At 34.1% G+C, this 26,087-nt stretch overlaps 1 protein-coding gene across 3 annotated transcripts in view; it reads right to left on the reverse strand.

The window, feature by feature from the left end:
* Positions 1-26,087, reverse strand: part of Grm5 (glutamate metabotropic receptor 5) — a 413,823-nt gene that overhangs the window by 248,074 nt on the left and 139,662 nt on the right. For all 3 annotated transcript variants that reach the window (XM_077797673.1, XM_077797672.1, XM_077797671.1), the window contains exon 2: positions 12,281-12,530. In XM_077797673.1, the coding sequence (XP_077653799.1) occupies positions 12,281-12,530 (250 nt within the window). The remainder of the gene's footprint in view (positions 1-12,280; positions 12,531-26,087) is intronic.

Raw genomic sequence — 26,087 nt, forward strand, 5'->3', positions numbered from 1 at the left:
TACCTTCTCATGAGTGTAACTACATTTTTAAAAAAATAAATGACAGAAGAAAGCATTGCTTTTTATTTTTATTACCTGCCTGTTGGCTATTAAATTTACCTTCAGGGTCATCAGAGTTGTTTCAGTTAACAAGATAAAGATCAAGTAAGATGAGTCTTGAATCCTTTGCTTAAGATTTCTTCTTATTTATTGCTGAGTGTTCCTCCTTGCATGTCTGCCAGTTGATAACAAGGTAAACACCACCCAAATAAGGCTGAAAAAAATTTGCTGTTTTCACCCATATTATCAGTTACTTTCCTATTTTTTTTTCCTCCAGAGGCACTGTATTCTTACTAGCACAGTTCATTCAGGAAGACCAGAAGCAGTCTTGTTTCCCTGTTTATACTCTGTCATCTTAATTATATTAATTGAGAAATGAATGTTGCCTTAAATTAGCAAGTCAACATTTTCTATGACATTTATCAAGATGAAGGAATGGATATCATTCAAAATACAGTTGTGGGTCTCTCTCATAATATTCTAATGATGTTGGCAAATGAAATTGACAATATGAATCACAAGTTGGTACAATTACAATGAATACTGGACACATACAAAAGCTGCCTTGTGCTTTAAGTATGAGTAAGTCACTCAAAATACGAAAGAGGAGAGACAAGTTGGTTTCAAAAAATTACAGGTTTTGGAATTAAGATAAATTTAGGCAAATACTGGCTCTCCTCATAAAAAGGATTACCACTGTATATTTCTGAAGGAATATTGAGAGAATATAAGATGACTTGGATTGTAGTACAAATGACCCTGTTTTCTTTGAAATTTTCTGTCATTCTTATTTTATTTCACCTGCTAACACACTGCATGCTTAAGCACTAATGTAATACTTTAACAAAACTGTACATTTTTATTTACAAATAAAATACATTGTATCTGTTGAACAGTTACTTTGCTCTGTAGGAAGATGTTATTACTTTCATGTAGAGGAGAAAGAGGAGTCTCACTGTAGGTGTTAAGCTGGTCTTCAAATTCATCACTTCTCCCTTTGAAATAGCATCCTTAAAAGTATACATACAAATAAGGGAAGGCTTGCATGGTGGATCACTAAAACTATTACAGTTACAAAGTAATTTTAAGGCCAACAGAGCACTGGTGATTCAATTTCTTATTCTGCCCATTTTATTGTATTTTTTTAACAAAGCAAGTCACCATAAATTGCTATCATTTAATATCAGAAAGTATTTTACCTTCAAAAAATAGCTTCTTCATTATACTTATTTATCAAGCTTTAGAACTAAATATTTGACACCTATTTATCATTTTATTTAGACCTTACTAAATTAGTGTTTTTTACCATATTGTATTCAGTGTAAAGGGCCTGCAACAGAGTAACCAAATTGATACTTGTTAAAGGAATAAATAAATGAGAAAATCCTTATCTAAATAAACCCATTCAACAACTACTACAAACACATAGACTCATAAGTATTGTAAATAATTACTTATACAAATAATTGTATGGCTTGTTTATTTATTTTTACTTCTTTCATTAACCCTTCCAAGGGCCTACAGACCTGCATTTGGTAGCCACTAGTCTAACTATTTGGATGGCTAATGTCCATTTCAGCCATCTGGACTGTCATGCATTTGCTGGTCAAGGAGGATTAAATACCATAATGCCCATAAAAGCATTCTATAATCTTTAAAGCACTAACTAGATATAATATACTAGTACTGTTATAGTTGTGACATTGATTCAGAATGCACAGAAATAAATCCTAAAGTAAACTTTAAAAACACAAACAATAAAATAACCTTGTCTACTTGGAAATAATAAGATTCTACTTAGTTTTAAAAGTAAAATTTTTTCCCAGAAGAGTGTTAACCATTGACCTTTTGGTTATTTGGCTACATCATTCAGCCTACTATAAAAACTGTAAATAATGTAAAAATGAAATTGTCAGGCTATCACAATCTCTTAGGACTACTGTGTTAAATGCAAATACATTTAAAATTTCTTTTTGATGTATCATTAGAGCTAAGATTCTATTGTAGGGAGTAAAAGTCTATTTGTAATGGATTTAAAAAAATAACAATCTCTCCTCAGGCTGAATGAAAGACTTGTAGAAATAACAAATGTTTATTTGTTTGTTTGTTTAAAGAGTGAGGACATATGACCATTAAAAACACAGAAACTCCTATGTACCTTCAAATTCAATGTCTGTTGTGGCATTGTCCTCTGTTTTACTGGATCCCCCTCCCTGGCCAACTCCTGGTTTCTCACTTGGCACTCCTCCAGTCAGTCTTCATTTTCATAGTCTGAACCTCATTTATGTCTCAAATAACTCACGTTACATGGTGCTCATGTTTCATAGAAGTCTCTAGAACTTTCACCTTTTAATTTTCTTCAAATCTATTATATCTGTCTTCCTATGCAAGGCTTTGTTTTGGGACAATGAAGAATCAGCTACTCAAAGTGGATGAGATGAGATTGAACCCATGGACTTGTTGTTAAGTGTTTTAAATATTTCACCTCTAAGTTTAACAGGAAATTATTGGCAGATTCAAGCCATATGTTAAAGGACACTGAATGACAAATTATGGAGTTGAATACAACAGCAAAGAAAGTCAGCTAAAATTATTTTTCAGAAGGACAATACAATTAAATATGTGTTTTAGAAAAAATGTCTCTCATGAAAACAGGGGAGATGGATAGAGGAGAAAAAACATGAAGTATTTTTAATCCATGTCATCAGTCCACTTTAACAAATGAGAGGAATAAAAATAACTTTATTAGAAAGACTAATATATATACCCAAAGAGTACATTCCTTATTATACTTAGCACATTCTTTTATTTTAGATAAAATTAAATCACTTGGGGATGAATAAGGAGATATTTCAAAATGCATCTTCTCTCCCAATTGCTTTGAACATTATGTTCCAGGATGATGAATTAAAAAAAAAAAAAGTCCTCCTTTGTTCTTCATTTCTTCTGCACTGACAAACTCAGCATTCAAACCTGTACTCCTCATTCCCAACCAACTCTCCTCTCACTGAGCCTGTGATGCTCACGAGCCCCTAAACTTCAAGAATTAAAACTAGAGTTTATGTACAAACCACCACTAATTCTGCATAAATGTTGAAATCCTAAGTCTTAACATAGCTGTATAAGCAGGCAGAGCCATATTCAGAGATGAAAGACATCTGGATCAGTAGTAAGTAAAGTTTTTAGTAAAGTCAGATTAAATATCTTAGTCTTCAGAGGATATATGGTCTCTGTTACAGATATTCAATATGGCCATTGTAGTCCCAAAGCAGCCAAGGACATTATGTAAATGAGCGTGACTGTGCCCAGTAAAACTTTATCACATTTTCTATGAATGCCACCAGAGAACTTATCAATTCTTTGCAAAACAAGGGAAGAGCTGGCTGTGACCTGCTTTAGTAAAGAATAACATTCTGTATTTGCCCTTGGTTATCCCTGGGTATTTTCAACTTCAAGCTTTTTAATTTATTAAACCTAAATTGTATTGTGATTATTTCATGCAAAAACAGTAATATCTTTTGAACACTTCATATATTCTCACTAAATTTTTGGTTTATAGAAAGTTAGATTGTTCCATATTGCTTATTTAAAAATAAAAAATAAAATAACCCTCTCTTTTCAGAATAACCTTGAATTATTAAATATCTCTTTGTTAAAGAATATCTACTTGAACAACAGTAAAAAAAAATATTTTAATATTTTATACTGTAAGAGTCAAATTTATTTCTGAATTTAAGGATGGCCAATAATTCACAGATGGTTTACCATAGTGGTTCAGAGTACAAGCTACTAGCCAGTATCCTCTCTGGTACCTACTGTCTGTGGGATCTTGAGCACATTAGTTGTCTCTTGATTGTCATTAGTTGCCGAGTTTCCTCAGCCAGAAAATGAAGTGAATAATAATTTCCAAATATGATTGCTATAAAAAAAATCAGTAAAAATGTAAAGAAAAATCACATAGAACAATGTTTGCTAAACAAAGAACACTCTACAAATAACTATTATCATCCAATTATTTAAACAGGTCATCTACCCTAAGCTACCAGAACTTTTTGAGATGCAGAAGTCTTCAAAGTGATACAGGTCTGAGGTCTTCCAGGAAAATTGGGCAGCATGAAGACTCCCTTTAATCCCAGATTTTTTTCCAACAAATCAGAAAGATTTCAGACACATCACTCAGAATAACAGGCATGAGTTTATTAGAAGGGATGGAAAAACGGGAAAGAGAATACTCTCAAGGGAGAGATTGGGTCTCCTCACAGAGGAGAGGTACAACATGGCTCTCCTGTCCTCCAGTTTTATTTGGGTTCCAAGGAAATTTCCAAAGAGTCCTGTCCATGTTCATATCTTAAATTTTGACCAACAGTAGGATGATCTCAGAGTTTGAAGTCCATACTGCTATGACAACTCTAGTTTACTTTGGCCCATACTGGCCAGTTCTAGCCAGAACTTGTTCCTACAGATTTGCTTAGGGGAAATTACCCTTATCTCCTGGAGTTCTGGGATCTGTTTTCTCTGAGGGTCATGGAAATCTCCTCTTTTAGGGAAACTTGTGTTCTTGTTAGCATTTGGGGGCCTGCAGATAACAGGTAGTTTCCTGACAAATGTAACATATCCATGGATTTTAAACAGGCAGAACTTCAAGTAAAATGTTTTTTTGTTTGTTTGTTTGTTTGTTTGTTTTCTTGTGGTGCTGGGGATTGAACCCAGGGCCTTGTGCATGTGAGGCAAGCACAACTGAGCTATATCCCCAGCCTAGTAAATTGCTTTTTAATAGTGAAAGCATGTGGAGGTCCGCATATAGGGCCCATTTTATAGAATTATTTCCTTAACCTGATGTTCCCATCACTCATGTCTGTCTGTCCCTTATCGAAAGCACCAGTGTTAGGTACAAAAGGTTAGTACAATATCATAGGTTGTTCACATCTTACACATAGAAATCCTTCTGGGTCTGATAACATCAGAACCTCTGTTCTCTTATTCTCCTTTTAGACATTTATGTTTGTTTGTTTGTTTTCTTTTTGGAGTAATAGCACCTTCCAAGGTAAACAGTATCATTTAAGATTCAGCTGCACAACTAGAGATCTTGGTAGCCTTTGATAAAATAAGTAATGTCTCTGAGTTTCAGTTCTTCATCTCTACATTCAAGTTAATTTTTGCTTTGAGATATGAAAGAAATATATCTTACTCTTCAAACTTCAATAGGAGTGTTTTCAATTTCCAGGAGTGGAAAAACATGGAATGAAAGCTCATAGCTTCTCTCTACCACCTCTTTCTTTCTTACCTTGAGACAGACTGGCTGACATGGTGAGACTAGGGAAGAGGTTAAGCAAGCGTGATTTGCCTCTTCTTTTGGAGGAATGATCTGTTTCCTCTACTTAAGAGTTCTGTTGTTTTTCTGTGAACCATCTGTCTAATCCAGGAAACTACTCCAAGGCTTTTGGCCCTGCACACCCATGGCTTGGGATTTAGAGACAGCATTAAGAAGTCCATTTGGTTACAAATCAGATAATTGGTTTCTAATTAGTTAATATACATAAATTTTCATGACTCATTCTTTATTTTTTAAGTTTTTAATTTGAAGCCTGTACTTCTGTTTCATCAATGTTTAAACCCCTAATTGTGATAATTTTTTTCAGCACTTAATGGGTTAGTATGTGCACAGTTGTTAAATTTGATTTTTTTGAGAATATTTTTAATATAGTGTAGTCAAGTCTTTCTCTCCTCATTGTTTATAACACATGAAGTGATATTTAAAATGTAATACAGAAAAGCATTTATTAGCAGCATTAGTCTTCTTGTTTTCTCATCTCCACTGATAACTTCTCATCCCAGGGTCAACACCTGCACACACTAATATTGACTGCTACTTTTCATTAACTTAATCCTTTATCTTACCTGCATCCCAAAATTCAATGACCACTTAAGTAAACAAACCTCCCTTGCTGTGAATGAAGTATACAAATGTACAATTCCAGTGAATTACTGAAAAAGACATCCAAAAAGTAGAGTATGGTATTTCTCAAATCACCATAAGCAAGATCAAAATTAAATGAAAAGAGAAAGAACATGTTAAAGATATGTCAATGGATGAGTTTCTTTAATTTATAATGAGCTTTTTAATAAATTAATCAGGAAAATAAACAGAAAAAGTGGACTAAGTATATGAGTAATGAATGCATAGATTTTAGGAAAAATATATATGCATTAATTATTACATTGAAAAAGATTATAATGTCACCCACTTATAAAACTGTTAAAATATTATGTTGATATTTTACTTATAAGATTATCAAATCATTTAATAATATGCTGTGTTGATAAAGATACAGAAATATAATGGCTATTCAGTGAGTAATTTGGTTCACCATTTAAATTATTTTTCATGATCATAAATTACATATTTGGAAATAAATAAAATACAATTAAAATACTTTTCTCTTGGCTAGGCATGGTGGTACATGCTTATAATCCTAGAAGCTTGGGAGACTAATGCAAGTGCAAAGAGAACCTCAGCAAGTAGAGGCCCTAAGCAATTTGGCAAGACTGTCTGTCAATAAAATATAAAAAAGAGTTGGGGATGTGGCTTAGTGGTTAAGCACCCCTGGGTCAATCCCTGGTTAACCACCCCCTCCACAGTACTTTTATCTTGACAGCATTTTTCCTTCAAGATATAGTTCATAATTTTCCATTCCTTATTGGTTAAACTTTCCAAAACCCTTATGTATATGCCATGGGTTCATTTTCTCACTTCCTACTTCTCAGCCATTTCATTCTTAATCTGTTATTTCTGCATTCAGTCATGTCTTACTAAATCACCAACTTTCTCTACCTCAATAAATCTAAAAGGCTGTCTCACTATCATTTACTGTTGATCTTCCAAAGTCAGCTGACCGCTGCTTTCTCTCTTCCATTGGCTCAGTTGACACAACACTCTTGGTTCTCCTCCTACATCTCTGGATTTGCCTTTTCACAGTTCATCTATTTTCCACAATCAATAAATGCCAAGGACCCCCAAAGTAAGTTCTTAAACTTCCTTTCTTTTAATTTTATGTAACCATGTCTTTAGTTAATAAAAAAGATATTCTGTTCATTTACTCAGTTCTATTCATTGATTACTTCTGTCTTTGAGCTCCAGATTCATGTATAGTTACTTCCTGATTATCATTTTTTTTTGTTTGAAAAGCACAACTTGGGACACTGATACAAGTGCAAAACTTATCTGAAACTCAACTCATTTTCTGCCCTCCAGTTTTTACTTGATTCTTTTTCAATGACCTTCTTCTCCATAAAATAGCTATCATTCGCATTTTACATAACACAAAACCATAGGCATCATTCTGGACATACTTTCCACACTCTCTCACAATATCCAACGCATTGTCAGCTCCCATGTATTTTCTACTCAGTAAATAAGTCTTAGATTTCCACCTTTTCACCATCCTTAGTCTACAGGAGTTCCATTTATGTTGGCACACTGGTTCCCCTGCATCCACCTTACCTCTTCTAGTTCATATTTTATGTTCTACCATTATATTTTGGAAAATTGTATTTATCATATTCACATTCCTACAAAAAGTCTTTGCTAACAAAATAATAAATATCAAAATACCAATATGGTGTCCCACTCTCTTCTTTAAACTTCTTTTACACAAACTCCTCATATTCTCTGGACTCAACTTCATTGTTTAGAGAGCTTTGCATGTGGTCTGAGGCAGATGCTTCTAAAAGTAACCAGCTACTCAGACACTGAACATTATATGATTAATACATTCTCCTTACCATAAATGTAGATGAGCAGATAAACAAAATCTACTCCAATTGGGATATAGTTGGCTTTTTGTATTATAAAATTATCATGAACATATCCAAAATTATCAAAGCATTTTACTAGTGTCTTTAATTTAAAAGGATAATGAAATAACCCAAAAATGAAACTGAGCTGATCATAGTATTGAAATGTTTATGCAGCTAAAAGGCTTCTTGGTGATTGTTTAAATGGGTGAGTGCAATATTAATCTTATCTACTCACTTAATCTCTTTGTATCTCTGTTTCCTCCCCTATGAAATAGGGCATTTAAGTTTGACATGTCCAACACTTCAAAGCATTAAATGAGACATTGTCTGTCTCTGTCATTCCCTTCTGACCGCCTTCTCCATCACCCCACTTGAAACTTAATGAAAATAATTTTTCCCACCCTGCATTTTCATGACACTGAATAGTCTAGCAGACTATTTTGTTTTCAACTATACTTGTTTTCAAATGGTTTAATTTAGAATAGATAGATATTCTAGTGGTTCAAGGATAAATAATAATATCTACTTCTGGACAATAACTTCCATGACAGTTTTAACAGAACAATTATTTCTAACTCCATAGGTAAAATATCTATTAGTGTAAACTCTTAATTTTTCCTATTTTGAAAAATATTGAGATTTTACTCTAAATTCCAGAAAACTTTTGAAATTTAAGTACATTTCCTTTTGTGGCTTGGTAATAATCTTATTGACAACAGAGACTCTTAATTCAGACTTATATTGTAGTTAACCATAGACAAACAAACCTACCTTTTAATGGTTAAATTAATAAGTTCCAAGTTCATGCTTGGAAACAAGCATAAATTATAAACAATGTATCTCACATGATATTTTCCCATGTCTAGAATGACGGCAGTGTATTCTTTCAGATTATTGATCTCATCCTGCTTTAAGGGCCAAATTGTTTAACAAGACCATTCAGGGACCTGAATAAGGCATTTTTATTGGTAATGAGACGACAGAATACCCAGACCTTAAATGGGAAGACCCAGTGTCCAGGTCCACATCACTCTAATGTTCTATTGATGTGGAGCACAGATGGTTGGATGTGATGATGGATGAAGTTGTCTTAGCAGCAGAGTTGTCTTAGTCCTGCCAAATACTTTAGCTGAATGACTTATTAAACATGGCTGATCCAAGGCAGCTGGAGAAATTTATAAGTAACTACATCAATAGAATATGGAAACTTCTAGAGAAGTCTGAAGTGGCCTTTTTTATTATACCATTGATTCAGAATTCAAATGGTTCATCAGAACCATTCATACAAGAGTTGGGAGAGAAAAGGGGTAACAAGAGATACTGGGAGAATATATGTAAACAAAATGACCTTAAAGAACTAAGAGGAGTTACAGAGTAAAATGACAATTTTTTGAAGGGAAGTTTGATATTAAAATACTTACTTAAATTAAAGTTATCTAGGATTGCTACTTCAAAGACCCAGGGGCTAATATGGAACCAGGAATTTGCTATCAAATTATAACTCCTGACATGTTCTATTCTACAGGAGACCAGTAGTAAAGAAAATCACAGGGGCATACTTTATATACAAACAGAGATGCAAAAATTGTGGTATATATGTGTATTAAGAATTGTAATGCAAAAAAAAAACCCACAAAGTACATGTATAAAAGCAAATAAAATAAAATAAAATTCACATGTCAAAAAAAAAGAAAATCACTTGGTTATGAGGCATGGAATTTAAATTATGTGACTAGGTATGCCATCCGAATTTTGAGGGTTTAAGTCTTCTCATTTGTACAGTGAAAGAGGGTAGATGTTCTAACTTTTTTCTTACGACTATTAAATTTTGCTTTTCTGTTCCATAGCACTATTATTTAATATTTATTGAGATTTAGAATCTTTTTCTATAAAATGAAACATCATGCAGATTTTTCTTGGATGTATTTTTTCATAGCATTTGTTACCTCCTACCTGCAAGCTCCATAAAAGTAATAATTATTGTCTGTTTCATTCATTGATTACATAAGCAGTGTAACACATGGGAGACACTCAATACTTTTCAAATGAATGATTAAATGAGATGATGCATGTAAAGTGCTCAACATAGTAATTGGCACAAAACATTTGATAAGTAGTCCTATTTGATAAGTGGTTATGAAAAATATTTTCATTAACAACCATGATACCATCTCTCTAAGATGGTTGTAGTAAGTAGGAATGTTTGAGAAAGAAGTTGAATGGAACTTAGAACCATACTCTGGTTTCCAGATATCTGAAAGAGTAAAACATGCTACTTTTAAAGAAAAGAACATGAGCCAAGAGTTGAAAATAGCAGTGACATATCTTTAAAATTCAGAGTAAAGAAGACTTTTCTAACAAAAATATTCAAAAATGAAATGAACTAGTGCACATGCAAATGTAAACTATGATGTAACCAATCAATGAAGGGAATGAAAAATATAACTAAAAGTTATATTTTTTATTTTATCATTGCAGGAATTAAATAATTTGGAGATAATTTCCCATTATTAGTATATTAAGAATAAATTTTAAAATATGTTAAATATATAATTTTAAATTTATGGTATAGCCAGCAATAAAATCATAGATGGAAAATTGAAAATATAGTAAAGACCAATTTTTTTTGGTAAATACTATCAATTTTGTCATTTAATACTGACAGTAGCAGTAGATTGGAGCTGCAGAATTCTTGCTATCATAAAATACTTAAAACCAGTATCTTTCCTATTGTTTAAACCCTAGTGGTAACACTGGATTTGGAAATGAGAATATTGTCACTGAGTATATCCTTGGGGTGTATGAAACTAACTGGTGCTTCACCTGCCAGCTAGGGAAAATTTTAGACAAAATGTATAATATCGATGAAAAAGAAACCTCACTCAATACCATTTTTATGAAGGATGTATGACCTCATACCAAAATATCCTCATCAATCATATCAGACAGAAAAGAATTAGTTACAAAAAATGACTGTCAGAAAATGTCTCAAGCAGGAGCTGAGTTTGACCACAGAAGGTCAGTTAAACATTTGGAAAATAAAGAATGTTCTCTTTAACAAGACATCAAAAGTCAACAGCAAATAAGATGTGCTTTTACTGTGGACAGAAATATTAAGAAAGGCAGTGGTTTCTAAGGCTTTTGCTATTCATTAAAGTGGCTGCTTCTTAATACATGATATGATACGTGGTAACCTCTTAAAACAGTGTGGAATCCTAGAAACTTACACATTGTTGACAAACCATGATGTTGCATCTCAAGGGTGAATGTTTCATTCACACATTCAGACTATAGATTCCACTTAAGTATTATAACAGTTAGTTTTGTGCAGCAATTGGGCCACAGGTGCTCAGATATTTGGCCAAATATTATCATCCCTGTGTTTGTGAAAGTGTTTTGGTTAAAACCATTTGAATCAGTAGATTGAGAATATACTTTTTCATGTGGATGTGCTTCATCTGAGCAACTGGAAACCTCAACAGAAGGAAGGGGTTGGGTAAGAGGAAACCGTTTTTGTGTAACTGCATCAGCTGGGACATTGGTCCTTCCCAGGCTTTGGATTTGGGGTCAAACTTTGGTTCTTCTGGAGTCTGGAGGTTGGTGGCTTTCAGACTGGAACTTAACACTGCCAGCTCTTGGAGTCCTCAACCTGTACTCAGACTTGAACTACATGTCAACTTTCCCAGATTTCTAGATTGCCAATTGCAGTTCTTATGAACTCACAGCCTCCTTAAACACATGACCTAATTCCTTACAAAAAAACCCTTATACGTATATTATAAAGTGTGTATACATTCACTTTTGATTGTTTCTCTGGAGAACTTGATTAATACACTGATTCAGCAATATTAGCAGGTAAGGGTCTGACCTGTGCCAATCAAGTAAACTTTCTGGATATTAATATCAATCCTTGTAAAAGTTAATGTTTTAGAACACTGTCCTAGTAACAATGCAGACAAGGCAATCTAAAAAGGTAAAAACATGTTTGGAATATGGAAATTTTGAGCTAATTTACCAATGTTTTAAAAATTAGTTCTAAATAATTTCTTATTTTTAACCCCAAATCCTATTATTCTATTTTATATATTAAACCTATATAGTCCTCACAATCAACCTCAAAAGGAACAGAAACAAGTTTGATATGTGTTTATTTCTCAAGATATTAACCCAGGCACTTAAGACTCCATCTCATTTAGTTATATTTTTGAGGAGGTAACAACTCATCTCTCTGTGTTCATTCCTCTTATCTTTATTAATCTGTACAAGGCCTATCTATTTATTTACCATGATTTTCTTCAGTACTGGTACTTTATGATATTTAAGCTCTACTTCCACTGAACAGCTTAAAATTCTAAAGCATCTGTCCTCATGCATCAAAAGATACCTTTGAATGCTGCCAAAGCCATGGCACTAACTGTATGTGGATTTTCTCATTGTTACTCACCTGCCCAGAAGCAGAAATTCTCCTGCAAGACCCAGGCGTCTCATAGCCATCAGCAGACCTCTCACTGTCATGCCCTCACAGAAGCAGGCCACCACCCGTGCCTTGGGCAAGTGACTTCTGAGCTTTTTCAGCAACTTGTCGAAGCTCTGCTCCCCTGCGTTGCTGTAGATTTTGTAAGAGTGGGCAATGCAAATCCCTTCCTTGGCTGACATATCTTTGAAAGCCTCCATTCCACTTTCACCATAGTTGCCTGGGTGAAAACATAGATAAGCAAAGGGAAAATGAAATGAGAGAATCACATTAATTGGATACATTTAGGATGCAAAAGAGTTAAGAGTGTGCAGGTCTCTTGATGTTGGACTTGGAACTTGAGAATCTGAATTTGAGGTTTTATTCTTTAACTGACTTATTTGTGTTAGACAAGTTAAAAATCAAATTACATTACAAATACATTCATTGATCTTTTATATTTTTACTGAGACAAAGAATATTATAAAAGTACAAGCAATTAAGCTTCCCTTTTGATTCAAAATAGTTCATTTTAAAAATAATAATCAAGTATTATTAATTTGTTTGCCATTTTTAAATTGAATTTACTTAGCAAATAGATAAAAAGCAATATTATGCATACTAATGGGTAACATGGGTAACATGTAATGCTTTGATACATCCATACATTGCTTAATGCTTAGATCAGGTTAAACATATCTACCTCCTCAAATTTTTATGATTTATTTATGAAAAAATTTTAAAAAATTCTTCTAGCTTTTGAACTGTATAATCATTATTGCTTTCCTTGGTGACTCTGCTGTATAATAGTAGAAAACAACTTTTTACTCCTAATTGTAACTTATCATGCATTGTTTGGTCTTTTCCAAACATTACATACATTTCATGCATGATCTATATCTATATCTATATCTATATCTATATCTATATCTATATATATCTATAAATAATGGAATATATGCAATATATCTTTATATACTGCATTTTCCTTATTCATCAGTTTATGGACACTTGTGTTCTTTCCAATTCTTAGTTATTGTGAATAGTAGTATGATCAACATAGGTGAGCAGATGTCTCATCAACATACTGATTTGATTTCCCATAGATTCATTCTTGTATTCAACTGCAAGATCATGTATGGTTTATCGCTACATTTTTGTCTCCATTGTATTGAACTTCTCATTGCTTTTCTCTTTATGATAATTTTACCCCACTGCTTTTGTTTGGATATGCTTTATAACCCAAAGATTCATATGCTAGAAGTTTGGTCCCAGAGTGACAATGTGGAGGTGGTAGAACCTTTAAGAGGAGGGGCTTGGTAATAAGGTTGGTGGGGAGGTATACACTCTTGAGTTCATTAATCCTGTCTTCTGGAAATAGTAATGTCTGGTAGGAGTAGATTTTTCTCACTGGTTGTTATGAAAGGCTCTTACCCAGTCTCTTGCTACCTTGCTGACATACATGCTTTTCCTGTTATAGTGCATTCCCTTTTTGTTTCCCCATCACGTTGTATTATAACTGGACCCAGAAATATGATGTATGGACTTTCTAGTCACCATTATCATGAACTAAATAAGCCTTTTTCCTTTATACATTATCTAGCATCAGTTATTCTGTTATGGAAACACACATTCATTAATATTTTTGTGTTAAAAGACACAGTGTATACATGTAATACTTATACTTTATATTGTATAAATGTTGTCATACAAATATTTTTATAGAGTATTACATTGTATAAAATATTACATCTACTAAATTATGTTAATAGCCATTAGAATTTATAGTTTTCTCTTAACTAAAAATCCCAGATGGTTTATTTAGATTAAGTTTTATCATAAATAATTGTATAAGCTCATGAAAAACATTTTCAGTTTTATGCTATGTAACCATAGCCAAGTTGGTGGTAAATACATTCAAAGTCCTTTCCAAAATCCAGGCGTTAATGAATAATGGCTCTCTTTTAAATTTAATGAAAAACAGAAATTAATATTTACAATCAACTCTACAGAAAGCACATCAGGACCTTTATAGATGTGATCCCATTTGACTCCTGCAATAATATTTTGAGGTAAGTAATTCAACCCTCATTCCATAGATAAAGCTGATAAGTTAGGTCTACATTGACCCTGTATTTTATATGCATGAGCAGCAAATGAAGGCTGAACTTCACCCGGAGAGCTGAGAGTACAGGTTCTGCTCCCTCCACTCTTCTGAGGCTCTCAGAAGTCTCAAAAGTTCAAATGGTATCTGCTTTCTCTTTCCTACATGAATATGCTTTCAATTTTAGATACATTTTGAGCATGTTTAAAGCTTTATAAATCACATTAGGCTCATTTTCTGCATTTTTGAAAGATTAGTTGGGCAAGGGAGTTTGATTTGAAGTATGCAGGAGCATATTACAAGTCAGTCAAGCTATAGAATTTAAAAATAGGTAACTGGTCTAAAAATCAACTAGACCTAGGAACTAGAACTTCATCAGAAGAAGTAGACATCAAATGAACAAGGAGCAATGGGCACTGGGCATTCAGTTGCACAGGTTCCCATGACTGGAAGAGAGATGATTTATTTATAAATAACTACATGGTATAACAGTTTAATTTGGAAAAGTCAGTTCAGTTCATATATATTAGCTCAGTGCTCCTTACAAAAACTGTGTAAAGGTAAATATCATGTTCTTCTCATAGCTGATGAAATTAAAATCCAGTCGTAGCAAATAGGTGTCTGAGTGTTGCCTTGAACATGTATCTTCTGATTCCTGCAACTGTGTGTGCTCCACCATGACATAGGTGCCTTGCTGCAAATGTGACCTTCAGACACAGACGGTTGTTTTTCTTTTTGTGTGTGTGTCGGGGGAACATTTACCAGAGAATGAACTCAGGGGAACTTGGCCATTAGGCCATGTCCCCAGCCCTATTTTGCATTTAATTTATAGAGAGGGTCTCACTGAGTTGCTTAGTGCCTTGCTGTTGCCTTGAATTCATGGTCCTCCTCTGGAACTGCTGGGATAACAAGCATGTGCCATGGTGCCTGGCTGAGGGTAGATTTTTGCATATTTCTGTCTTCATGGACAAATTGCAAAAGGGCAAAGCAGAGTAGGCCTGCTTGAGTCCCAGCCAAACTCAGTGGTGGACCAGCTGCAACTTTTTTCCTTTTCCAGAATTGAAAGCAACAAGAAGCCTCTGTGATGATGGCAGGTGGGCAATCCAGTTATTTTGCAATTAGTAATGTTTAAAGGGTGCTTTCTGAAACGTGCCAAGGGGCCTAAATTACTGGTTTTACACTAATCTGACTAATCTATTATTCTTTGATTTATTTTTAGCCATCTCCATTTTTCAACTACCTTCCACTCAGTGCTTTGATTTAATGCTGAGGCAATTACATAAATAATTTGAAGTGAGGTATAGTGATTATGATGAAAATAATAAAATTTTCAAAATATTCATAAACAAGAAAAACATTGAGAAATTCATAGTCTTTAGCATCTCTCCAAAAACCTTTGTTTTAACATTGTTTTTATTTATACAACATGCTGTATAAAAGCAGCTTAGAACAGCTCATGTATTGGGGAAAATTATCACAAGACTCAAAATTAGACTAATTAGAATCATAATAAAAGACACAAATAAGTTTTATTTCTCTGATACATTTTCTTTGTTCCATTTACTCCTACATCCTCCACAGAAGGCAAATAAAAATCTTGAAATGATATGTATATTTGTTCAAATAAGATCATCAAGTAGACACTAAATGAATATGGAGTACTCTTTCAGAAATCCTTCATTATAGGAAACAGTCCCTTTAAAGAAAGTATTGGGCTCCATCTTCCAAATTAGGACTTTTAGTCTTAGTTGGTCCAAGTTATCATTCACCAAAAAGGTGAAATTAAAATTCCCATATAAGTGATTACTTAAAAATACATTCTAGAAGGCATTTAATGATAATCCCTTGTTGCTGCTATGGCCGTGCTGCATCTTACTGACATCAGTTAGTAAAGAAAATCAAAGCTTTTTCTCATGGGAGTTGCTAAAAAATGTCCTTCCCTAAAAAATACTCATGAGCAGCTTCAATCGGTCACTAAATTCTGCCCTTTGACAGGGTCAGATGTTCATCAAGCAATATTACCCCAAACTAACATATTGCGGGGACTATGGCTTAAACTAGTGGGTAACTAAAATAGACAGGAATGAGGAATGTGAGGAATGCCTGAGAGTGAAACATCTTCTCATTTTATTGATCTCTTTTATAAACATGATATTCCTTTATTTTTAAAAATATATACCTTTTCACCCATAAAGGCCACATGTGCAATGAGTATAGCATTTTTAAGGCTATAATGCAATCATGTTTATCTTCCCATATTATACAAGTTCTTCAAGGCAGATGTTTCTATCCTCACAACAAATTAATGTGTATATATTGAATGGAAGGAGAAAAAGAAGTTAAATGGTACAAGAAATATTTTAAAATCAGATCAAATAACTAAGACTTAGGTGGTTTCCATTCATATCCTGAGATATGAATGGAAATTTTTTGTAAAGACTTTTTTGAAAGTCAGCATCAACTACCATGTATTGTCATCAAGGTTCCATGACTTATAATAATTTTATGGCTTAGAAAACCCTTTCTAGCAAATTTCCATGTTTTCATCAATGGCCCAATTAGTTCAAACCCTCTGCTGTAGTTTCTCTAAAACATGACCCATAAGATACAGTATTCCACATGAAGCTGGGCATTATTGGCTCACATCCAGGATTTTTTTAATTGGAGTTATTATTATTGGTACTAGAACGATCCCATTTAGCAAATTCACTTTAGGTAGTTCTTTAAGAATGTATTATGTCAGCAACATTTCATTAATACTCCCATAATGAACTCAGCAGAAAAAAATATTTGTGAAGAACTATATTATATGCTATAAATGTGTATAACTACAACTATGGGTTTTTAACCACACAAATATAAAATATTATTTATGAAAATACAAACCAGGGCTATTGATTTTTGTCATAAAAGTATATGACAAGTAGTTTGCTAAGTGATATGGGGTATAAGGATACCAGGTATGAGTCTAGAAAAAGAAGTTTAATTTGAAGAACAAGGGTAAAAATTGACCATACAAAGTCATATTGGCAGAGGACAGGACACTCATTCAATGAAAGAATACCTGACAGTTATAACTGCAACACATCAGGATAATAAGTTTAAATGCCATTTTGGTATGGGTTGTAGGACCAGGAATCAAAAGTGTTACTATTCCCTCCAGTAACTCTAGTTTATATAATTGGGTTGAATGAACTGAGAGAAACAAATCAGAAAAGAATTAGATGTGGAGACAATTCAAGTTTTGGAAATGTTTAAGCTTCTGTGAAATATCCAAGTAGAGATGTCAGGTAGGAAATGAATCAGGACATTCTGGCTCAGAGAACAGAATTTTTTATTTGAGGATCCTCAGAATATGGATAACAACAGTAATAGATGAAAGTAAAGGGTGTGAGAGGAAGATAGTTCTGAATTATACACTAAGATACTCAAATATTCACACATTAATTGAGAAGGAAACATTCACAAAGGCAACATATTCACAAAGGTTAAAAACATATGGTTTATCCCTAACTGATCCAACCCATTCCATTTCTGAGAACACCAGAAAACAAGGAAATGTATTTTCTTATGGAAACCAAGAGACAATGATGATTTTATTTTCTCCTTTCTACTAACTAGGTTGAATACTAAATGTACAGTGAAAATATCTGCTGATTTGGGCAACATTCTAGAAGTCACACAGAATAGTTTAGTCCTGTGTGCTGGGCACAATGGTACATATCTGTAATTCCAGTCACACAGGAGGCTGAGACAGGAGAATTGCAAGTTTGAGACTAGTGGCAGCAACATACTGAGTGAGGCCTCAGCAATTATGAGAGACCCTGTGTCAAAATAAAATGGACAGGGGTGCAACTCAGTGGGAAACATATCCCTGGATTCAACACCGAGTATCAGAAAACAAACAAACAAACAAACAAAAAGAAATAATAGGCTTTGGCTTGTGTTAATGAGAATATAAAATGAAGACCATTGAATTGTTTGACTTCTTTGAAACACTTGGGGTTGAAGAAGAGTAAGAAGTATGGTGGTGGGCTTGGGTTGTGGCTCAGTAGTAGAGCACTTGTCTAGCACATGTGAGACATTGAGTTCAATTCTCAGCACCAGATAAAAATAAATAAAATAAAGGCACATTGACAACTAAGTATTTTTTTAAAAAAAAAGTTAATAGATCAGAATATGAAAATCAAAATAAAGGGTTTTTTTGTTCATTTTTTAGATAGGGGAAACTTAAGTACTAAGTGCTTATCGCAGGACATGGTTCAGAGTAAGAACTCAATAGATTGTGGATTTTATTTTCTTCATCATTATCATCATCATCATCATCGTCATCATTATCATGTGTATCCTGAACAATATTTACCTAGTACTTGCCAAATTATTTGGTAAGAAGTTAATGATAAATACCAAGAACTGCACTAGTCACTTCAAATATATTGTATTATTAAAATGAACTAAACATCTGAGGTAGATATTATTTCTCACATTTGTAAATAAGTTGGGAATGCTGAAAGAATTTGCCAAAGTATTTACAGAGAGGCAATGGAAAGGATGGAATTTCAAACACTATTCATCAAATTTCAAAGCCCATGCTATCTTCCTACAGTATATTGCTACTCTTAAGCCAGTATGGAAAGGATTGCTCAGCTTAGCTCAGTGGTTTATCCAAAGACACTTCTTCTACCCACCACTGCTTTCTTTGAAACTAATTTCAGATACTATTGAATTGAACACATCTCAGCAAACTATGCATTATTTAACAAGTTTTTTGCCCCCTCCAAACTTCTAGATAGGTTAAAAACATATGGTTTATCCCTAACTGATCCAACCCATTCCATTTCTGAGAATTGGTGTTTGAATATCAGGGTTTTCTTTAAAATATGTTATGCTTAATTATGGTGTTTCTTTAGATAAAGGCCTATAAAATAAGAAGGGGCTCTTGGAAAGAGACATACCACCAATCTTGTATTATTTTCATAACAGCATCATTGCTGGGGACGAGGAATCTCAGAGGAGAACAGGGAAAAGACAAAGAAATTGATTCTGATATAAAAAATTCTGTAGGATTTTAAATTTTTTTATTATTTGGTAATATAGCTTAAATTGAGATTTGCAAAATTAAAAAAGAAAACTTTCTCATTTTCATAAAAATACTGCAGTCTTTGACTCATTTCTTTCTCTGGCTATTCTTCCCAGAAGAAAATAAAAGTTGAGACAGAAGCTATGACCCAGATTCCCACTCTAACTCTCAAGAATTCTACTTCTTTCTGCTTTCTCCCTAAGTTGTCAGCTTCACAGCTGACGCCTGCAGTGCCCATCTCATTAACAGTGATTCCATTTGCAGAGAAAGGACAGCATCTATATGGAACTGTGTGTCAATGGGCCGAGTGGGCTGGCAAGTTATTCATTTGCCTCTGTTTTAGCTCGCTGGTCACCTCTGATCCTTGATTCTAACAGGATCTAATGACAATGCAGAAATTCTCCCATACCACTGAAAGCAGAAAATCCTCTGCAGCGCAGCCAAAGTTGTTCATGCTTGACAGCCTTTGCTGAAATGAAGTAGCTTCTTTGACAGCAACTCCCTGGCCTGCCACCCTGTTCTCTAGTTTAAATTTGCACTATCTGGGTCCTGTGCTTGCCAGATTCCCTCTGAAAGAATACAATACTGAGAGGAAGGACTCAGTGTGGATTCAAAAAGAGTAGTAAGAGTTGAAATGAAGTGCAAAGTCTATGCTCCTGTTGCTATCAAATTCTGAGATTCATTTAAGATGAGTAACCATGCTAGATTCTTGCATTATGGTCTTGGTATTTCTCATCTAGAGTTTTGATCTGTCCTGTCTAACATGGTAGCTTCTGGCTACATGCGGCTCTAAGTATCTGTCATTTGGCTAGTTTTTAAGTTATTATGTGAGTGTAAAACACAAAATTGATTTTAAAGACTTAGCATTTTCTTAGTAGAAAAATACAAGGTATTTCACTAATATTTTATCATGTGGACTACATGTTTAAATGATACAATTTTGGATATACTGTTAAAAATATAATCTTTAAATTAATCCCACCTGTTTATTTTCAACTTTCTTGAACTGTACATAGGACTAGCATTAGATTTTTACCAATGTACTGTTTTATACGAAGTGGGGGTTTACATCCTGTTCTCTCAGGGTGAAAACTAAACTCCCTGACGAGTTTATAGAATGTAGGGCTTCTTATGCTCCAGTGCCTAAACTTTTTCCTCCTGTCTTACTGCTGCCTTTTCCTTATGACAGTCATCTTCCACCCCTGCCAGATAGTGCACAGATCAACAAATACACCATGCTTTTGTACATCTCTAAATTTTGCACAATCTCTTTATTCTAAGATAATCTTCTATTCAGTGAATCCCTATGCATCCTTTAAGATTCAGCTGAAGGGGATATAATTCTACAGTTTTTCATTTTTAAACAGGTATCTTCTACTATTTTATCATGCCCACCCCACTCTAATATTCTAGGATTTTCATGTTATATTGTAATTATCGATTTGACTCCCTTAGAGACTGTGAGCTAATTATAAAAGGGGTTACCTCTTAATTACTAGTTTATCTCAAGAGTCTAGAAAGCCTAAGCATATTTTGAGTAAATTAATTTTTAGAAAATGAACATCAAATTTTCATTAGCAAATTACTATTAAGCATCTACTATAGATAGCTCTGTATAGCAGTTCTGGTATTGAACCTACTCAGGATTAATTGTGATTAAAAGGACTGAGCTAGGCTAAGATAAAATATGCTATGATGAAGAGCAAAACTCAGTCACAAGCACTTGGATAGAGTGAGTTGACAGTGCTTTAAATGAGTCCTTTTGACTTATTATTTACATGGACTTTGAGAAATCATTTAGGATTTTTTGTGAATTTGTCTTCTCAAATATGAATGATATGTATTCTAAAAATTCTTAGAATGAGATCTTATATTTTTCTCCTAGGTCCTTTTATTATATTGTAATACTGACAAAGAATATTTTAGCCTGATTTATTCTCATTTCTTCTACATGTTCTTGCTTCAAATTCTAGTTTCCATTTCTCAACACCTTCTGAACGTAGTGAATAATTCCTAAGCTAAGTTTATCTTGTATTTAGGGAATCAGATATTCTACTTAGTACAGACTTTATTGGAAGGATATCTAATAATGTGGCTATGGTAACATGAAAAAGATTCTCCAATGAAGGGCACTACCTTGCGATTTATCTCACTACTCATTGTTTATTCATCTGCTCCACCAGGATTTGCCAGAGTTTATGTCAAGCATTATTTGTTCTTTTGAGTTATTTCAGCCTTTTCAAGAACTGCTTAGTTTATGTTATTTGTAATGTACTCATGCCAATTTGAATAAAGATCTCAACAATAGCAATCAAGTGATATATTTTTTTCCATATGTATAAAGTCAAGGGAGAACAAAACTCACTAAATAAATATCAAAATGATTTAAAAGTGTTTGCTGATAATCACTGGAAACCCTGTGCATTTGGAAACATGTACAACTCCAGTGTTTATCTTTTTTTTTTTTTTAATTAACAAAAAATTGCCCAGGAGAATCTGTTCTAAAGCAAAGGAAATAGACCCTGGCCTGGGACCAAAAGAATTGTGATTTTAGCTTTCCTCTGGAAGGAGTCCCAATGATAAGCATTGGTGTCTTGACTACAAGTTTCATATACTCATAAATGCCACTAAAATTCTCACTTAATGTGAGAAAAAGAAGTGAGTGGGTGGAGAAAGTCTGACGCAGATCACACGTTTCTTAATCTTGGGTAGTTTCCATGGATTCCAGATTCAGTACCTTTAAGTACATCACAACCAATGTACAGACATTCATCAAAATTAATTTTAAAAAATACAAAAACGTAAAGACAGGGGAGTAGACAACAATCTATAAGCCAAGGAAAGTGGTCCTCAGGAGGAGCAAACACCACTGATATCTTGATTTTGGGCTTTCATGTACTAGAAATGTGAGGAAAAAATTTCTATCATTTAAGTCAACTGTTTGTGGTTCTTTGTTGTGGCTGCTCAACCCAACAACTATGATCCTCTGTGGGTGACCAAAGCTTCTAGTCACAAAAGATTCTCAAATCCTTAGGCAATATGAAACTCTCATAATTTTGTAGTTAGAAGGATGATAATTTTTGGAAAGGGCATTGGCATTTGTGATATATATATATATATATATATATATATATATATATATATATAGTGAATTTGATACTTGCATCTCCAATTATCAAATGTTGATAAGGTGAATATAAGGATCAATTTGATTTTGAATGGGAAATGCTTAGAATAGAGCCTGACACATTAGGAAAAGGGCTCAACAAGGGTTACTGTTCTTACACACATAAGTTTATTTTTCTATAAAATTCTTAGATGTTGGTGTTCACTGTGACTATCTATGACCCATTCCTCTTAATAGAAACCTTCTTTATGCTGTTGTGTCTATCAAGGCTCCAGCTAACACCTATGGCTCCCAATTCATATCTGCAGTTAGATACCTGGCAAATGTTTATTCCACTGCTGCCAGCCTTCTTCCCAGAATTTTAAACTAACACTGCTCATTAGATAAGGTGGTGAACTGAGTATCCAGTTGAGCTGCTGCACAGTAACACCATTTCAGTGTTTATTAAAAACATGATCCCTACCCCTGTTGCCCATGTAGGCACTGCACAAAGCAAATTAAAACAGGCATATCCTCTGTCATCAGGGATCTTAATGGCTAAATCTTGATTGGATTCACCCAGTGTTTTAATAAAATCACTCATGGTCCAATTCTCTTGCCTCGTTTTGCTACTGATAAAATCCCAGGACAGTACCAACATGTTGGCTTTTCACTCTGTTGCACTAACGCATGCTGTTTCTCCACTCTGTAATTCATTAATATTACCTTTGGGATGCTGGAATGTAGTAAACCATTTGGGATTACCTAATACACAGGATAGCAAGTTATTCTCTGAAGCGTACAGTGGCTGCCAAGGTGGTTTACTTTCTCACTTTAACTCCAGATATCTTTGATACCAAGCCTCCAGGGGGCACTTGTGAGAAATTTCTAAACAGTCCTATCTGTTCTTAACTTTGAACTGAGAAGGGCGATTCAGCTTTAGGAAGATTCCATGGATTTGGGACCATGTTGGATCATGAGCTCATGGAACTGTAGGTCAGCTATGAAGAAAGGAAATGACCATGATTATGCTTTAAGTTTAATAAAAACTCATTCTTTCTAGGCATGATGGCACACATCTGTAATCTCAGCTGTGCTGAGGGCTAAGGCCCGGGGATAAGAGGATTGCAAGTTTGAGGCTGGCCTCAGAAATGTAACAATATGCTATCTCAAAAGAAAAAGATTCATAGTGGGGTAGGGAGGGGGAGCATGGGAGGAATAGACCAACTCTATCTAGGGCAGAGGGGTGGGAGGGTAAGGGAGGGAGCATGGGGTTAGAAATGATGGTGAAATGTGATGGTCATCATCATCCAAAGTACATCTATCAAGACACAAAATTTGTGTGAATATAAGTTGTATACAACCAGAGATATAAATAAATTGTGTTCTATATATGTAATATGAATTGTAAAGCATTCCACTGTCATAAATTTAAAAAAAATTAATTATAAAAAACACTTAGGAATCCCATAAAAATAAATAAATAAAAAGGGCTGGTGATGTAGAGCACCTATAAGATCAGTACCCAAAGGTTAAAAAACAAGGAACTCATTCATCCTTATTGATGCAAACATAGTACCTATCTAGTTTCTGCGAAACCCATCTGTGGGGTTTGTGTATAACTCCGTTCTCTGGCAATACACATCTCTCTGTTTATTTATTTGTTGAGTACACTTAACAAATTGTAAAATGTTGATATTTTAAAAGTGTAATACACAATGATTTATACTTAATGAGGTGTAAATTTATATACTTAGAGTTCTTCACCCCCTGGCCTCAGTGGTTGACTTTAAAGGAAGAGATGTTACTTAAGCTGCTCATCAGTTTTTTTGCTTGGGTTTTCAAATTCAAAGAAATGTGGAGAATTATTTTGTTCTCTGGAATTTCTATTTATTCTCTGTAAAAATGTGAGCCAAGCACGGCCATCCGCCGTGGTTCTAGACTCCTGCTGAAATGACGAGAGAAATGGTGTCGCCTGAGAAGGAGAAGTGTGAGGTGAAGGCACTGGATCTGTCACTCTGGAACAGGGCTGCATTTTTATCTGTACACCCTGCATGCTAGCATTCATGAGTAAAGAAATTTCCCTTTGTTTTTGATTTTGGTTTCTATCATTTACAATGACAGTGTCCTGTTACTCTGTGGATGAACCAAGATAGGAAATATTTCCATAAGGAAGTTAGAACAAGTTAGGCCACAAAACACAGAAAAGAAGAAATGCTTTAGTAGGTAAGTTTTGGTACAGAAATTTTACATAGGTGGAGGGAATGGAAAATGAATATGAACTACAGTTGTGGTTACTTTTAGTTTTTGAAATCATAGGACCATGTGGTGAGCAGTGGGGGAAAGCACTAAAATGTAGAGAGCTTTCAAACACAGGCAGTGAAAGCTAGTGATAAGGCAGGCCAAAAAAAAAAAAAAAAAAAAAAAACAGTAACAAGTAAACTACAGAGTACCAATAGTACTTAATTTGAAAAATAGTATTCTAGGTCTGGCGATATAGCTTAGTGGTAGAGAACTTGCTAGCATGCACAAGGTCCTGGGTTTGACTTCTAGCGCTACAAAAAACAAGCAAACAAACAAACACAAAATCAAAAAGAAACTATTTCTGGCAGATATTTGTAAGGATGAATGGAAGAAAGAATGGAGAGACAGATATCCCATGAGAAGCTACTGAGAAAAATAATTTGTGAGATGACAAGAACTTTTTTTCCCCTTTCTTTCTTTTTGCAGTGCTAGGGTTGTTGGGCAATCACTTTATCACTGAGTTATACCCCTAGTATCCAAGATCTTTAAATAGGACACAGATGGCAGAAATACAGAAGAGTTTCTAAGAAGGAAACATGACTTTCATCATCCTATGTTATCTAGGGTTAGGTAATATACCAAAAGAGCGAGGGAAGGATGATTCCATGGTTTCCAGTTTGACAGACCAACTAACAGATGGGATAGTTGGGCAATGGAACTGGTGTTTGGCAGGGAAGATGATGTGTTTCACTGTGGACACATGGTTAGCAAAAGGAATCCATATAAAGATGTTTTCCATTCAAATGTAAATCTAATGTTGGAGTTTTCATGAGAGGTCTGGGCCAGAGGGAATGATATGGTTATTATATGGAGATAAGAAGTAAATTCTTGAAACTGGAGAAAAAGAAGAGTAGAGAGCTTATGTCAGAGTTTTGCTCAGAGAGAAACAAATTATTAAAGGGCATAAAGGTTTATTACAAATGATAATTAGTGTAGAATAATATTTCCAGTAAACATATTGATAATATCTAACATTATTGAAAATTAGACACTAGTCATTTTTATACACATAGTCTCAATGAATGCTAGAAAAAACCTAGTGATGTAGCTATCAATTTTTCCCATTTCCCAGATAAGAAAACTGAAGCAGAAATTAAACACCTTTCTCAATTCTACTACCAAAGCTTAAGTGGTTATCTATGAGCCTGTGATGCCTACTGAATGAGAAAGCATCATCACTAGATTTCAGAGACCCACAAATGGT

The sequence above is a fragment of the Urocitellus parryii genome, chromosome 4 (assembly GCF_045843805.1).
Source record: "Urocitellus parryii isolate mUroPar1 chromosome 4, mUroPar1.hap1, whole genome shotgun sequence".
NCBI lineage: Eukaryota > Metazoa > Chordata > Mammalia > Rodentia > Sciuridae > Urocitellus > Urocitellus parryii.